The 17,646-nt window shown below is 41.8% G+C and overlaps 1 protein-coding gene across 1 annotated transcript in view; it reads right to left on the bottom strand.

Moving 5' to 3' along the window:
- Positions 1-15,867, bottom strand: part of EIF2AK3 (eukaryotic translation initiation factor 2 alpha kinase 3) — a 67,891-nt gene extending 52,024 nt beyond the window's left edge. Inside the window, exons 1-2 of the mRNA XM_078056322.1 lie at positions 15,341-15,867; positions 3,048-3,177 (exon numbers count right to left, since the gene is read on the bottom strand). Of these exons, the coding sequence (XP_077912448.1) occupies positions 3,048-3,177; positions 15,341-15,648 (438 nt within the window). The 5' untranslated portion in view covers positions 15,649-15,867. The remainder of the gene's footprint in view (positions 1-3,047; positions 3,178-15,340) is intronic.
- Between the last annotated feature and the right edge of the window lie 1,779 nt (positions 15,868-17,646).

Raw genomic sequence — 17,646 nt, 5'->3', positions numbered from 1 at the left:
TTCCCTCTCTCGCTGTGTCTCTCTCTGTCAAATAAATAAATAAAATCTTTAAAAAAATAAAAAAATAAAAATAAAAAAAATAAAATAATCTATCAAGAAATAGGTGAACACCTGGAAGATCTGTATAACTCATTGAATCAACATTTGTCAAATGATGTTAGAACATCATGCATGAGTAAAAGGCAAGACAGACATATGGATGTTGATGTAACAGAGTACAAAATGTTCACTGATATGGTTTCAGATTCTACAGTGCAACTAACCTTTAAGAAACTTCCACTTGTTTTGGTATAGTATCAAAAAAGAATGACCCAATCATCTGAAAAGTCTTCTAAAATACATCTCCCTTTTCTAACTACGTATGTGTATGTGTCTGGATTTTCTTCTTCATATAGCTCAACCAAAACAACAATGCAACTCACTGAATGCAGAAGCAGATAGGAAAACTGTTTTCTCTATTAAACCAGAAATTAAAGAGATTTATAAAAATACAAAACAATGCCACCCCTCTTCTCACTAAAATATTTTTAAACTAGAAAATATTCTTCATAAAAATATGTTTTTATGCTATCATCAATGGGTTCATTTTTTAAATGATTTAATAACAAGTCTTTAAAATTTCTTTTTTAATTTCTAACATGGTTTAAGTCTAGATAGACATAACCCATGAAAAAGTTCTTTGGAACTCTCCACAATTTTTAAGAATGTGAAGGGTCATGGGACAATACAGTTTGAGACCTGCTATAGTAGATAAGCAGTCTGAGTTTGTAATGAGGAGGTACACCCACGATGGGGTGATGGCCCCAGAGCAGGCAGAATGGAGTACAGTCAGGCAAGCCTGGGTTCAATCCCAGCTTTATCATCTAGCTGGTCTATAATCTCAAGCAGGTAACTTCTCAGAGCTTCAGTTTCCTCTTCTATAAAATGACACCAACACATCAACCTCAGGAAGATCTTTATGAGGCTTACACTGTGTGTAAAGTACATAAGGTGTATATTACAACCCCGGAAACAGTGTTGTTTCAAGAAATGGTCTCAAGAACCTGGGGCAGCCGTAAAGTCTAGTAAATCTGTCACATTATCTCAGATGGTCAATATCTTTAGATTTTCTATTTTTTTCCATAAAATAGAAAATGAAAATCTAGATAATGCGAAGAGGCTTCAGGATTCTTCTCCTGCAATGGAAGGTGGCCAGTGAGCTTGTCATTTATTGTGTAAGAGTGACACAATGAAACTTTGCGAATATACTTGAGATTCAACATTTCACAAGTATTCTATCCAAAGGATAGACAATGAGAAAGTTGAACTGTACTTAAAAAAACGGCTAACATAATTTAAACACACTCAATAGCACTCGGATATTACAACTATTTGCATCTACTTTGTCATAACATGCAATTTATCTTTCGTTCAGGTGTCTATTTTATTGCAAACACACACCTGCTTTGTACCACCACGACACACCATATTATTACCTCAGATGTAAACAGCTCACAATCTTCTGATTTTGCTGATCATCTTTTTATGTCTAGTTTAAAAAATAAAGCAAAACATGCATACCCAAGCATAATCCCAGCAGAACACAAATCAATGAATGTTTAGCTTGAGTAGTAATTCATTTGAATAGTATACCTGATTCAAATTTATTAATGTAATTTACAATAAAATTGCTATTTATATTAATAATTCCAAAAAACAGAAGTTCAGTATTCTTGACAGATATAACAGCAAACTGTACTGTTTGATAAATAGTATGCACTGTGAAAGCTTAGTCAGGGCTTAGCCCACACAAATGTGGAGACCGGGCAGTGCTATTTCCCTAAGCACCTCCCTGGGTGCTTCAGGAAAGCGTCCAGGCTGGGTTTATAGAAGAGCAGATAGGGCACTGGTTGCAGTATCCCCATCAGAAAATTCCATCACCACAAATAAGGTCATTCTTAAGCCCCTCATGTTAGGTTTTGTCTTTTTCAAGTTTGATACCAGCTGGAAAGCTTTTTGTTTTGTTTTGTTTTTAAGTAGGCTCTACACCCAGCGTGGGGCTTGAACTCATGACCCTGCGATCAAGATCTGAGCTGAGATCAAGAGTCGGGACACTTCACTGACTGAGCCACCCAGGCGCCCCTAGAAAGCTTTCTGAAAGGGAACAATTGATGATGAAAGAAAAAAAAAGAGCACCTGGAGAGATTGTCCCAGAGGAACAGACTGGTTAGATAGAAGGCTGAGGGTATTCTGGAAAACAGAGGTGATAGCTTCCATGTCAGCAGTCATAACTCAAAAGAGGGCCTTACTTTAAATGACTTAAACTAGAGAATAAAGCTCTAGAATAGGACAGAAACTTCATCTATCAGAGTCAAGACAAAAGGCGAGAAAAATTAACTTCTCTCATTTAACCTGCCCCCAACCTCAACAAAGTAGGCAGTGTCCTTACTTATTGATGAGGACACTAAAGCTCTGAGGAGCTAAGTTGCTGCCCAAGTCTTGGAGTCATGTGTCACAGGAGTTTTTAGAAGTACCATTTCTCTTTTTGTTTTTGCAAATAATCAAATTTGTCTAAAAATTACATTCTAAGAAAATTTCATGTTTACAATTAGGATGTATGCTTGAGGGAAAATGCAGGGAATAATTTATAGGATTTTGCAGTATATATTTCAAACTATTAAGTTACTTATATTTGTTTTTTTATTCCTAGGCACCTTGTGATAATAATGAGGGGGAAGAAATGATGATCATGTTATAGCTCAGATAATGAGCTATATTGTATTGATACAGCAGACAGTATTCTCAGTTACTCATGTATACGATGAACTCATTTAATGTTCAAAACAATCCTAAGAAGTAGGTGACATTAGCCACTCGTTTTAAAGGAGGGGAACTGAGGAACAGAAAAGTTAAGTAGTTGCTGGAAGGGGACATAGTTCGTAAAAGGCAGACAGGCCTCACACCTAGGCCATCGGGTAGCCCCAGCTCTATAAGCAAATACATACTACTAGTATCAGCAATTGTTCATTATAGCTGTTTCCAATCAACATTTAATAGAAAATTCTTACCTCTGGTTTGCTGAGGCTGGATGAAACCAACGAACCGGATCCCACGTCCAAATCCCACTGTTTTTTACCATGATTCTCAGGATCCAAGGCAGCAATTCGCCCATCTAAAGTGCTGATAATCACTAAGGATCTATAAATTTAAAAATTAATAAGACAAAGTTTAAAAAGTATTTATAATATCGGGCACTTACTGCATACACTGGAAAGAAAACCAGGCCATCCCCAGACCTCTGTCTGCTGGGGGAGGAGGGCCCACCTCCTCATAAGACTTGCAGTCTTGCTATCTCTATCTGGCTAAAGCCTACCAAGACCATTGCAATTTGCCTTTTATCTGTTTATGTCATTTATGAAAAGCCCCAGACTCCTAGGTCACCCCTCATTCTCACACTGTAATCCCCACATGGAATTCAACATTCCCAGTGCTGTCCTCTTCTTCCCTTCCCAAATCCCTGAAAGCCTTAACCCTGAAACACAGTTTTCCCTGAATGTCTACTGGCCTTCTTGCTTGAGTAGAAACCTGGCTCTTCCTGAGACCATCACTTCTGAAGCAAAGAGAATTCTTTGCTCCAAAACCCTTAACCACTGGGCCCCGTAACAGGGTGGGGGTGCTCCTTGCACCTCATTGCCATTTCCTGACTACTTTCTTTCTCTCCTCTCTAAAAATCCTCAGGATCAGATTGCTCCACCCACTACCCCTCCTAGTAATTGGCTACTGACCCTTGGGTCACTAGCCTCACTCCTTGAGGATTTCAGCTCCTGGTTTAACTGTCACTATTAACACGATCTTTGGGTTTTCATTATCTGTTTACCCTGCCTCATCCACTGCCATGGTGAGATCCTAGCCCTTGGCATTACCAATCACCACAACTCCCCGCCCCACTGAAATTTCAAGCATTCCAGCCCCTGCCACCAACCCCTTTCTGGCTCATTTCCTTTGCTTCCCTCACTCCCACTAATCTATGACCCCACCTGAGCATACAAGCCTATGATCCTGTCACTTTTACCCTAAGCTTCACCAACATTAGGCCCTCATTTTTTTCTTACTGAGTTTAAATCCCATAATCCTTCATTTTGAGTACTTCCTGGACCCTCACACATCACAAGTGCCTAGCAGAACTCCAACCCTAGTTAAATCCAATGCTCTGCATTTTCTCACTCTCGCTTCTGTGCAGTTGAATGTGGCCAAAGAAAAACATAATCATGCTGACTGGACTCACTTTAATCATGACCAATGTGAAAAAAGCTATTAATGATGCTCCACCATCACGGCATACTTCCCTGGTCTATCTACTCACTCACTGGCCTAGGTTAAACTATGTTATTTCTCCTTTCTCCTCAACTTCCAACACAAGCTCCTCCAAGCTCATTCATCTCAGGGATAATCAAAAGAAATCCCACCATCACGCCTCTCTTTATCACCACCTGGACCCGTGAATTCTACCTTCCCTCCTATTACTGCAGGTGAATTGTTCATGGTCCCATGCACTACCAACACTTCTGCTTAGACAACAGATCCCTATCTGCCAGTCCTCACATTTCTCCTCTTGCTCTCACATCAATTATTCCCCCTCTACCAGAGCATTCCTCTCACCGTTCACACCTGCTATTATTTCCCCCAACCTAAAAACCAAACCAGTTAAACAAAATGAGCCATTCTACCCCCTCTAAGCTTCCAATCCACTCTGTGCCTGCCTCTGGATCAAAACTCCTTGAAAGAGTTCTTATACATTCTGTCTCCAAATCCTTTCCCCTTCTTCTGTCTTCAACTATTTCTAATCAAGATGTTGTCTCTGCCACTTCACTTGAAAGGTTCTTGTTGGGGTCATCAACGACCTTCATATTGAAAAATCCCATGGTCAGGTCCCAGTTCACTTGACCTTCTAGCAGCACCTGACCAGTGACATCTCCTGCCCTTCATGAGACACACTCTTCATGTGGCTTCCAGGACACATGAATTTTTTTTTTTCCTTAGTTGTAGGCTACTCTTTCTCAGTTTCATTTTCTGGTTCTTCCTCATCTCTTCTATCTCTCAAAGTGTTCTCTACTTACATGTACTTTTTTTTGATGGTCTCATCCAGTCTCATAGCTTAAAATACCATCTATATGCTGGCAACTCTCAAATTTGTATCTCTCCCTGAACTCTGGACTTATATACCTAACTGCCTACTAGACTTATATGGCAGAATGACTTCTCCAATTATTCAAACACATCATGATTTTCCCTCAGGGCCTCTGCAGCTACTGTTCCTTCTGCCTGGAACATATCCTCCCAAATATATAACAGGCCCTCAATAAATATTTCTTGAATGAAAGAATGTGTTATACAGTTGTTCTATGAATTTGTTAGGTATATATTGGTCTGCTTCAAAGACCATGCAAATTCCAATTACACATATTTATGTTCCACTTTGAGATTATAAAATACAACTTTTATCTTTTCCATTTCATTTGAAGTACAAGGTATACAAATTCATAGTGAAGCTGTAAGTTGACCAAGACAAAGCAGTTCGATAAACTCATTTGAAACCTTTCAAAGAACTTAATTGTTTATCAAATGAATAAATTTATCAAGTGAATAAATACAATTGTTAATTTAGTTCCCAAACTATACACTAATTCTAATTTTGAATTTTTCAAATGGTAACTCTTAGTCTAATTTGTGAAAATAAAGATTTTTGACACATAACAAACTCTAGTAATTTTAGATAACTAACCAAAAGAAAAGGAACAACTCAACTCCCCTCCCCACACATTACCCTGCTTTCTTTTTTTTTTTTTAATCATTGCCAAGACCAATGTTTTTTTTTTAAGATTTTATTTATTTATTTGACAGAGAGAGACACAGCGAGAGAGGGAACACAAGCAGGGGGGAGAGGGAGAGGGAGAAGCAGGTTTCCCGCCGAGCAGGGAGCCCGATGCGGGGCTCGATCCCAGAACCCTGGGATCATGACCTGAGCCGAAGGCAGATGCTTAACGACTGAGCCGCCCAGGTGCCCCTGCCCTGCTTTCTAAAGAGATGTATCAGGAATTAGGGGAGAAGACGGATACTGTGTGGAAGGAAGTTATTTTATAATGAAGGGTATAAAAAATTCGTATCTTAGATGTGCCAATTTACAAATAAAAGCAACAGAATCTAATTAAGTTAATGATCGAAGGTTCAGAGCCAAGTTAACTCTTTCCTAGTACCATTATAGAAATGTCTAATTATTCTGTTCGGTAATCATTAACCACAAATAAATGGCTAAATGAAAATTACTCTAATTGGAACAAAACTTAGTATAAGCAAGCAGTGTTAACCCATGAAAAATTAAGTAGACCCCTGCAACACTTGAGATACTATTTTTTGTTTTTAATTCAGAATGAACATTGTTTTTCACCCTAGACGTTCTACTTATAAAAAAAAAACAACCTGTAATTTTTTGAGTATGTAGGTATTTGGGCTAGAGGTATGCAGAGAATGGTAAAACTCTAGGTCTCATCTTCAAAACAAAGAAAAACCCAACAATAAAACATGCATATGTGTCTTATGTGTATATAAAAACATATTTTAATAAGTCACTTGGAGTTTAATGTTTAACTATTCTTTCACTGACAACTTATCATATAGGGTGCATTTAACTGAGTCAAGGATTCTGTTTTTTTAAACAAGATAGTTTCAGATTTTGTACAATATCTAGAGAATAAGTGTAAATTTGAGTAATAATTAAAAGAAATACAAACATGTGGGCAGGAACAATTAAGTATATTATTCTCTTAACTGCTTTTGATACTTAATGTAATCTGGTTTTTAGATTTGAATGGGGTACCCTTAATTATTTTAACCCTCTTAATGGGAAAAACAGTAAATCCCCTATAACTCTGTCAGGCATTTAAAAAAAACAAAACAAAACCAAACAAAAAAAACCCTTCACTTTCTCGTCTGCTACAAGCTAGCCATAATATTCACTGTGAGCTCCTTCCCAAGCATGTTTCTGGAAGGAAGTACCCCTTCTGCTGTGGCTGAAATTGAGCAGCACTACAGGGCATAAAAGAGATGCTACAATTTAGACTATTATGTCTAATCACATTCTAAGAGAGAGATGCTCATGGACATATTATTGATTGAGAAAAGCATCAAGCAGATACATAATGCTAAATGCAGGGATAAACAGAGGACAGCAATAAGTGTTTAGAACAAACACCAATCAGAGATGAAAAATGAATCCCCCCTCCCCAAATAGGGAGAATATAAGGCCATTTTATCTCCCCACAATCCATTCGCTCTATTTTCAGGTTTCTATGAACAAGATGAAAAGCCTTTTACTTATTCAAGAATTGAAGGGACTGCAGAGGCAGCATTTCCAGTGGAAAGAACTGGAGCATTTTTTTTTTCTTTTTAAGAACTGGAGCTCTGAAGTCAGACCTGTGTTCACATCCCCATGACTCTGCACTTGTTCTGCTCACAGCTTCATTCCACTTGCTTTCTCACAGGTAAGACATGACTACTTCCCTGGGTCAGCATAACTCAAACTTGCCTGATCATAAAAATTATCTGGGGTGCTTGTTAAAAGCCAGTAAACATTCATGGGTCCCATCCCCAGAAGGGGCTTGGGAGCTAGAGCTTGACAATACCCCAGTTGAGTCTTGCAATAAGACCAGGTTGGCAAATACTGACTTAGCTCAAAGGGCTGTTTCCTTAGAGTAGAAAAATAATCTATTACCTGGATGAAGAAGGCCTATTGGCCAACTCTGCCAATAAACTCTTTAGAAACTCCTATCTCTCACTTACACCTTGCTCTAGTTTACAAAGGCATTTGTTTGGATGATTCAACAGCAAGCGCTGTTCTCTTACGCATGACCCAATTCTTCGAAGCTGTTCTCAAGAAGGTTTTCAACAATCTCCTCCTGCCAGATCTATTCTCCTCATCAAGTCTGTCCCGTAGCAGCGCTGAAAAAGTGGCCGGCTCCTCATTCTGGACCTTCTCCTTTCCCCGGCTTCTACAAGGCCACTTCCCTTCACCCCATAATTCCTAGTGCTCTCAATCTCCAGGAAGCAGGCCATGGAGTTCTGGCTTCAGCCAATGCCCACAGCTTTGACTTTACCTGTAACATGACAGCTCCCAAACCTATTCGGTGTTTACAGTCCACTGTCTCTCTCCCCGCTCTAGTTCTGCATTTTCAGCAGGGCATGCTTGTTACCCCCATAGTGTGTTCAGATAAATCTCCTCTCCCACATCCTTTTCCATCTACCCTGTCACTTAACATTTGCATCAGACAACAAGTCTACCTTCTCCTTCACGCTCTACATTTAGACAACAGTCAGTTACTATTGATTCTATTTCTGAAGCTTTTGAATCTTTTCCTTCTTCTTCATTACCACTGCCCTTGTCCTAGAACCAATTCTCACTTCTCATCAGAACACCTTCAAAAGCCTTTCTGACATATTTTCCTGCCTCACGTCTCTGTCCCCTCTGCAGTTCCAACAGTTTTGTTTCTATAATAGAGATCTGATAAACTTCTGAAGCTTACTGTGCTCACAGAATAAAGGCCACACTGCTTCGTATAGCACACAGAGCCTTTCATAATCAGGCATAATCCCCCACCCCACTGCCACACACACACACACACACACACACACACACACACACACGTTTCTTAACTTTTCAACAAAGTTCCATTTAATTTATTCTTTATCTCACATCTTAAATTATTTCATTTGCCCCATAAACATTATTTCTAATGAACTCCCCCATTTTTAGAGGAAATATTTAATACCAATCAAAATACTGAAGATTTCTGAAAAGATATAGCTAAGATTACTATATTAAGTTTGATACAATTCTAGTTCAAAGTCAGGAAACTTGACTGTTTAATTAGCCTTCCCCTCACTGGATATCCAATTCCATTCAGTTATTTAAAAATACTGACAATCTCATGGATCCCCATTTTTACCTTTGCAGATCCATAGATGTCCCGGAGCCCTGGCTTGGGAATCACTGCTCCGGGCTCTGCAGCCTAGACCCGCCTTGACACCTGACATTCAAGGACTCGCTCACTTGATACTTCCATGGTCTTTACTCTCAAACTACTCCTATGTCACTCACTATCCATTCTAGTGTAGTTAATTCTTTAACACAATGATCTCCCTGTCAGACTTGGGGCTCAAGGGCTAGCTCAGCTGCCCATTTATCTACTCGTGAAATGCAATAAATGTTTTTTGAATGAAACACCTTAGTAGGGCAGACACTATGGTACATATAAAACAAAAACAAAACAGAAGCTGAGAAAGATGTGAAAATATGTGACTTGCCTCAGTCATGCACTAAGTAAGAGGTTTTGGACAGAAGCATGAATTTAGGTTTTTAAACTCAATCATTCTGTTAACAGTACGTTTTCATTAAGTAGCAACTACTATATTACTATAATGTGCAGCTTTTATTCATTCCAGAAATCTCATCAAGATGCCATTTATCCTGTTACTGCTCTGATTTGCCCTCAACTGAGCAGAAATAACCTTATGCCAATGAAGATCCTATTTTAAAAAACTGCTCTCAAAGGAAAAAAAAAAAAAAGAAGAAGAATGTAGCAGGAGGGGAAGAATGAAGGGGGGGAAATCGGAGGGGTAGACGAACCATGAGAGACGATGGACTCTGAAAAACAAACTGAGGGTTCTAGAGGGGAGGGGGGTGGGAGGATGGGTTAGCCTGGTGATGGGTACTGAGGAGGGCACGTTCTGCATGGAGCACTGGGTGTTATGCACAAACAATGAATCATGGAACACTATATCTAAAACTAATGATGTAATGTATGGGGATTAACATAACAATAAAAAAATTTAAAAAAAAATCTGTTTGCTCTCACTTAAGTCACCCAGAATACCTGCCTATTTACAATTAAGTTTATCAGAGTCTGAGAAGTAGATGCTGAATTCTTTCATACAATAATTCTAAAGGAGGCTTACCACCTGTAGAAATTTCCCATGTGAAAGAGAAGCAGGTGACAGGAGAACACTGTATCGAATGAACAGTTTCTACATTAACAACTGCTTATTTTTAAATTGCACATTTTCTTTCTTTGGGGAGAGGGGAGGAGAGGAAAAAACTCTACAAAATTAAAAATGTGATTTGGTTAAATCTGTGTTTTTTTTTTAAAGATTTTTTATTTATTTATTTGACAGAGAGAGACACAGAGAGAGAGGGAACACAAGCAGGGGGAGTGGGAGAGGGAGAAGCAGGCTTCCCGCGGAGCAGGGAGCCCGATGCGGGCTCGATCCCAGGACGCTGGGATCATGACCTGAGCCGAAAGGCAGACGCCTAACGACTGAGCCACCCAGGTGCCCCTTAAATCTGCTTTTTGATGTAGCCAAGAATCCTCCACCTAAACACATACTCTTATTCAAGAAAGCATATGTTCTTGTTCAAAACCAAACTAGTACTAATTAGACTATACTTCTTAGTCCTCACCTACTAAGTAAATCTTCAAATCAAACTTCCTTTATTTAAACATATCACAAGACTAGCCCTGCCCCAAATCAAAACAAACATGTCAAAAATTACCAACTATATTTTATAACTTTGACATATCAGCTACACCTTAAAGAAATACCATTTAAGTTTTCAATGTTATAGACATGAGTGACATATACCCTTTATCAGATTAAAACATTTTTGGACACACTTTTTCTACTTTGTTCTAGGAAACATTTTTAATCAAAATGGTCATTTACAAACAGAACAGGGTGAAAAAATAAAAAATAAAATTAATTTCCCCCCTCACATTTAGTTCTGTAACTTACAAGTTCTCCTCTTTGTATTTTAAAATATTTTGTAGTAAAAATGTTCAGGAACTTCTCTCTTACAAACAGAGGAAAAAATCAGATGGAGTTCTCAGGCAGTATTTAGGAAATGAAGAGGCATGTTGGAGCTACAGCTCACAGCAGCTGATGAAGACCCAGTCCCTTTCGGCAAAATGCCTAGGTGTGTAAAGGCTTCGGAGTTCAAATAAAGAACAGTTTCCTCAATCCTCTCACATATCATATCTAGAGCCCAGGTGTCAACTAAACTAAAAAGACAATTGTAGACAGGAAGGATAATTCATTACTTGCTTAAAGTATGTTTATTTTGGCTTACAACTGCCTTGAAAGTTATGCATAAATTCTTCTTTAAATATGATTTCTAGTTAACTTTAAAAGTCTGGTGTCGGGCGCCTGGGTGGCTCAGTTGGTTAAGCGACTGCCTTCGGCTCAGGTCATGATCCTGGAGTCCCTGGATCGAGCTCCCTGCTCGGCAGGGAGTCTGCTTCTCCCTCTGACCCTCCCCCTCTCATGTGCTCTCTCTCATTCTCTCTCTCTCAAATAAATAAATAAAATCTTTAAAAAAAAAAAAAAGTCTGGTGTCAGAAAAGTGAGCAGTGTTGGGACCAGATGACTGAGTTCCCTTTCAACACTGTATGCTGAGATTCTATTATTCAATAGGTGTATTAGCGGGGGAAAAAAAAAAAGCTTAATTATGAATCTGAAAATCTGAGGATGACCAGAATCTGTACCACGATTCACATCCAATCAGTTTGTGAAAGGATAGACAGGAGAGAGAAATAAAAAATGAAATCATCTCACATTTGCAAAATATTTTCATGTTATCTCATTAAATACAAAGAATTCAGTTTACAGGTGACAAATTAAAGAAGCACCACAGATTAACATCAAACTTAGTAATACTGTTGTTAGCGGGGAATTAGAGGCAGGGGAGGAAGGCAGAAATATGCTACAAATTAGTGTGACAGTTAAGATAAAATTAGTTCTTTACAACTCTTGAGGTCATTAGAGGCTGTCACTATGAAGATGCCCATCCCATCCCCAAAACCCCAAGTAACACTTAGCAATTTGCCCATTTGTGCTGGAGTCAGGAAACTGGTAACTCATAACTATGCCAATGTGCACAAAATCTAGCAATGAGGCGAGATTGCAACTTTCTTCCCAGCTTTCCTTAGCGAGCATCCCATTTAAATTTCAACTAAATGTAATGTTTAACAGAAGCACTAACAAGGCTGCTATCAGAAAAACAAGTTTATTTTAGCTACTTTTTAAAGACAAAAAGTTTATTCACTCATTCACATGTTCTTGAGATGTAGAGTAAGCAGTTAGGATAAAACCAATGAAAACTCCATCAAGGGAAGAAAAATGAACCAGAGTCTCATATTGCTTCCTGGGCATCAAAAGACAACATGAAAAAATAGCGACCTTAATTTCCCATCTCCCTCTTTTTAAAAGTTTTGCAAGTACCATAGCTCTTCACAGCTGTTTGTGATAAACGCTTGGTTAATTCAAATCTGTTCCCCTAATCCTCCTCCTTTAAACAAACAGGATATTGGTCTGTTATTATGGAACACTGATATTCTCTGGTTTTTCACTTTTTTAAAGAGCACTTAGGAAGAAGTTTTATAAACGTTGCATACTGATCTTCTGTTGACTCAATCAATTTACTTATCCAAGGCTTCTCAAACTTTCCACACTATCTCAAGCTACCTGGCACACCCCTAAACACGGTCTATCTCTTCCTAGAGAATTCTGTTAGCCGGAGATCACTTACTCTCTGCCAGGCCCAACTCTTCTATTTTCACTCTCCTTGTTTCTGAGAAGGAAGTGGTCCTCCTGTTTGCCAAGGAGATCCTCTTCAACTACCTCCACTCCCTCCTCTATTCCTTTCTTTTTCAACCTGTCTATACAGGCTCCTTCCTCTGAATGTATAAACTTGCCTGCTGTCAGGAGTTAGTCCGAAGAGTGCCGGAAGGAGGGAGTGGGGCTTTAAAAGGATGAATCCTTACCGTCTTGCAATCTGAGCACTCTCTGCTGCTTGACTTAAATTCTTTACATGCGCTCACCACCAAATCCCTCCTCATTGTTCTCAGCCCTCACCCTACACCTCCATCCCAGCCAGCTGGATTTCTGTTTCCTCTGCTGCCTCATCTTCTCAAAAATATAAGGCATTTGTTGAGGTCTTCTTCTGAGCCTCCTCTCTCTCACACCTTCACCTCTTTACCCTGATCTCTCTCTAACTACAGTCAATCATTTCTACCTGCCTCCCAAATCTCTCCCTCTGGATGGACTGCCTGCACCTCCAAGTCACCATGTCCAACAACAAGCCCTTTACCTTTTCTTCCCTGCTCTCCTCAATTTCCCCACTTTCCCATGTGTGTTCCCATCTTCTGACCATCCCATCTCAATCTGTGGACAGGGGTACCACAGGAGGAGGAATCAATTCATTTGCCAGGAACCAAGATTCTGCCTCAAATCTCTCAAATCTCTCCCCTCTGTACTATACCCACTTAACAACAAACTGTAATCAGACCTGGCTTTCAAGATACCCTACACAACACTTCTGAAACAATAACTCTCAAACTGTCACGTGCATGGGAATCATCTGGTAATCCTGTCAAAATGCATATACTCCTTCAGTGGATCTGGGTGGTGCCAGATTCTGATTTCTAACACGTCCCAGGTGATGAAGATGCTACTAGTGTTAGACTCGACATATACAATCTGGTCCCACCCTATTGTTCTAGCCTCATCTTCCACAACTCCCTGCCCAGCACACATGTGCATGTCTGTATCTCCCTCGTACACACAGACAGACAGACAGACACACACACACACACACACACACAGGTATACAAACAAAAATGTTCCCTAAACATACTTTCCAGCTTCTGTGCCTCTTGCTGTTTCCTCAAGTCCAGTATCTGCTCATCATGATCCTACTCACATTTCACAAACCAACTCATTCTGCCACAGCCTTCTCTTACCTTTTTACCTACTTCACCCCCATACCCCCACCCACTGAACACCACAAAAACCTTGGGACAGTCAGGGCACTTCATTTGCACTGCTTCTGCTCTGTAATATCATTATGGGTCTCTTCATTCAATCCTCACTGCTAGGCAACACCCTCCTCCTGGAAGACAGGGACTATCTGCCTAACCTTTGTTAACCCCAGGGCATCCTGTGGGTTGTAAGTGCCAATAAATACCTGTGGTGGTGGATCTGTACCCTAAGAAAAATGAAACATCTCACTTTACTTCAAGTAACTTACTTTGAGCAGGTGCTTCAGAAACTTAAGATAAACAAAAACACTCTTCCAGGAAAATTAATCCATCAGCAAAATCTATGAAAATATTGTCAAATATGTGCTACTTAAAGGAAAAAAAAATCTATACATAAACATTCATATAGTGCCTAGAAAATTTTAGTACTTATCCAGTTTTAGTAGTCTGCAAGTATATAGATCAAGGTGTTGATATTTAGCTGAAAATTAAATCTAACTTGTTAGGATCTAGTAATTGCTACATTATAAGCTTACAATACTTTCTAATCCAGATTCTAGCCCTCTCTGGTTTAATTGCCTAATGCTCCTTCTATCACTCCATTTGTTAGATGAGACATCACTTTCTCCCCAGTTGTGCGGAGATCAGCTGCCTGCAAAATACTTTACCATTAAAATACCTTACATTTGTGTCCAGGTTTTGAAAAGTATTTAAAAACCTGTACCTTGCAGTAACATTTTTAAGGAGGCTAAGCAAATCAACCAAGACAACCCTATTTTAAATGTTTACGGATCGTAAGCCCTCTAAATATCAAAGAACTGCCAAAATGCAAGACCTACCCGCAGCTCTTAAACTTTAGTGTGTTCAAGACCTGCCTGGAGTGCTTGTTAAACCTGCAGATTCCAGGTTCTTGCCCCAAGAAAGTCTAATTCAGTACAACTGGGGTAGGGCCTAAAAACTGTACAGTTAACCAGCATCCCCAGGTGATTCTGATGCAGATGTTCTGCAGGTCTCAGTTCGAGAAATACTGACCTCACCCCTGGTCCAGGGGCCACTACAGGGTTGTGTTGAAAGGGAAATGTAGAAATGTCATTGTAAAGTTCTTTTCCCAAACAGCTGTCAACCCAGCAGGGATATGGGATGACTCATGGAAGAAAAAGGGGAGGGAGTCCTTGCAGCGCGAATAAAGTTCGAAAACAAAAAAAGAGGGAAAGCGACGTTTCTTTCCCACCTTTGCGCTCCATTCTCTGAGCATCCCCCAGACACCTTCGAGGATGCTGCTTTTGCCTGCGAACAAGGACCGGAGAAAAGGCCCGTCGCTGGCCCGGGGGATGGGAGCACGGCCCCGCGCTCGCTCCCGGGTCACCAGTTCTCCATCCTCTGAGAGAGACCACAGCCGAGGGGGAACCCCGGACCTCCGATCCTCCGCGGCACACGTGCCGTAAACAAGTGGCCTCCGGGGTCGCCGGCCCCGGCGCTCAGCCTGCGCCCCTCACCTGCCGCGTGGCCGTAGCTCGGCCTCGTCGTCGGGTTCCGGGTCCCGCGGCTCCTGCTCCGTAGCGGCCGCCGGCACAGCCTCGGCGTCCTCCACGGTCACTTCGGCCGTAGCCACGGCCCCCGCCGCCGGCACCCGCGCTGCAGAAGTGGGAGCGGCCGCTGCGCCCAGGCCGAACACCGCCTCCGCCTTCGGCGCGGGGAGGTCCGGGGCTCGCTCCGCGGCCACCGTGCCCGCCGCCAGTCCCAGCAGCAGCAGCAGCAGCAGCAGCGCCCGCGCTAGCGGCCCCGGGCGGGTGGCGCGCTCCATCAGCGTCCTGCCCCGCGTGCGGGCATGGAGGTGCAGACGCCGGCGCCTGCCTCTCCCGCTGCTGGAAGCGCCCGACCAGGACGAGGACGCGCTAGGCACCCAGCCGCCGCCCCGACGGTCTGGACAGCCGAGCGGAGCTCCACCGGCCACGTCTTAGCCCGGCCTCCGCCACCGCACCTGAGTGACAGCCTCCCTCAGTCATCGCCCATTGAACAAACTTTCCGCGCGTCTCCCCCCTGATTGGCTGCGGCCACCGTCACTCAGGAGACCCAGGCTGGTCCTCTTGGAGAAGGTGGGCTTTCGGATGTCAACATCACGCCTGCCAATCAAATCGTATTGCCCTCTCCCGAGGCCCGGCCCTCTTCCGGAAGCGGTTACCAATGAAAATCGCCCCTCTCCGCAATCCTCTCACCTGATTGGTAGGCACCGCAGTACCGGAATACATTTTCCCGGAGCAGATTGGCCATCGCTGCGATTGGCCTCGCCCCTCAAAAAAATGAGGCGCTAGAGAAGAGTTGGAAGATCATTGGTAGAAGTGGATGCCCCTCCAAAGGTCTGAGGTAACTTCTTCTTGATTGGTTGGAAGCGGCACTTAATACGTGGCCGATTCTGACTGTGGAAGTGGATGGTCCCAAGTGAAAGCAAGAGTGGGAGGCGAGTCCCTGGTGGCGGGGAGGCGGCCGACCTTAAAGGAGCTGCCACTGTGGTTCTTCTAAAGCCTGCTGTCTTTGGAAAGGCAAAAGCGAAGCAGGAAAAATAAGTGACGGTACAGGAGGTGTGGTCCCCCGAAGTGGAAGGGACAGGGCGGGCTCAGGAGAGTATCCTGCTTGTGGCCACGCTGGTGCTGAAACTACAGCCCGCTAGAGATGCCGGTGACCTCCAGAGGATCCAGTCTACCCGACACGCTCCCTTCCTCGTTATAAAGGAGAAGGAGCCCAGGCCCAGTGCATTGCCCTCACTTGTCTAAAGTCACACACCTAGCCCTTACGGCTCCGTGACTTTATCCAAGCCTTCCGACCCTGGTCTGGCATGCTTTGTACCTCACTATAGGGCTATGACGAAAAAAGATAAAACTGCAAAAGGCCAAACTGCAGAAAATTTGAATGTTCAACTAAGGCATACAGTTAGAGACCCTGAAAATTCTTGAGCAAGTGAATGAAACGGTAAAATGCGTCCATCGGCTGTGTATTCAAAAGAATAACACCAAAGATGAGGAAGCTAGCTGGGAGGCTATTGCCTCATCAAAACTGAAGGTTTTTTTCTAATTTCTTCCGTCCAAAAGCAAAACAAACAAAAAGCCCCACTTCCTCCTCCACCTCCTGACCACATTTCCCTGCTCTTCAGTACAGCAAAACTCTCCGGTGTTCTAAACTCCTTGTCTTCAATTCCTCTTCTCTCCCTCTCAAACACACTACAGTCGGGCTTTCAAGCTCACAATTCCACCAAAACTGCTCTCACTGAGGCCGCCATTGCTAAAAAGACAATTCTGTCTTCATCTGATCAGCTATATTTAACCCAGTAACTCAGTCTTCCCTGCCAAAACACTTTTCACTGGTTTTCCTGCCCCATAGGCCAGGTCATAACCCTCATTAGGTGTCATTTTAACTGAATCACCTTAAAGGCCTTATCTCCAAATACAGTTACAGTCAGAGGTACTCAGGGGGTAAGGACTTCATAGGAATTTGGAAATGGGGGAGGGTACACAATTCAGCCCCTAACACCCAGATATCTTCACTTCTTTCAAGGCTCTGTTACCTTCCCAGTGAAGCCTCTCCTGACCACCCTTTTTAAAATTGAAACATCTCCCACAGATCACTTCCTAAACTACTCCCCTGCTTTATTTCTCTCCTTAGACTTTAAAATACTGTAATATATATATCTGTTTTGTTTATTGTCTGTCCCCTTCTACTCCTATATAAGTTCTAATGAGGATTTGCTCATCAATATATTCCTAAATAGAGCCTAAAACAAAGCAAGGTGTTTAGTATTTGATAAATA

This window comes from Halichoerus grypus, chromosome 10, assembly GCF_964656455.1.
Source record: "Halichoerus grypus chromosome 10, mHalGry1.hap1.1, whole genome shotgun sequence".
Taxonomy (NCBI): domain Eukaryota; kingdom Metazoa; phylum Chordata; class Mammalia; order Carnivora; family Phocidae; genus Halichoerus; species Halichoerus grypus.
The sequence above is the reverse complement of the archived record's forward strand: the minus strand, read 5'-3'. Positions and strand labels throughout refer to the sequence as shown.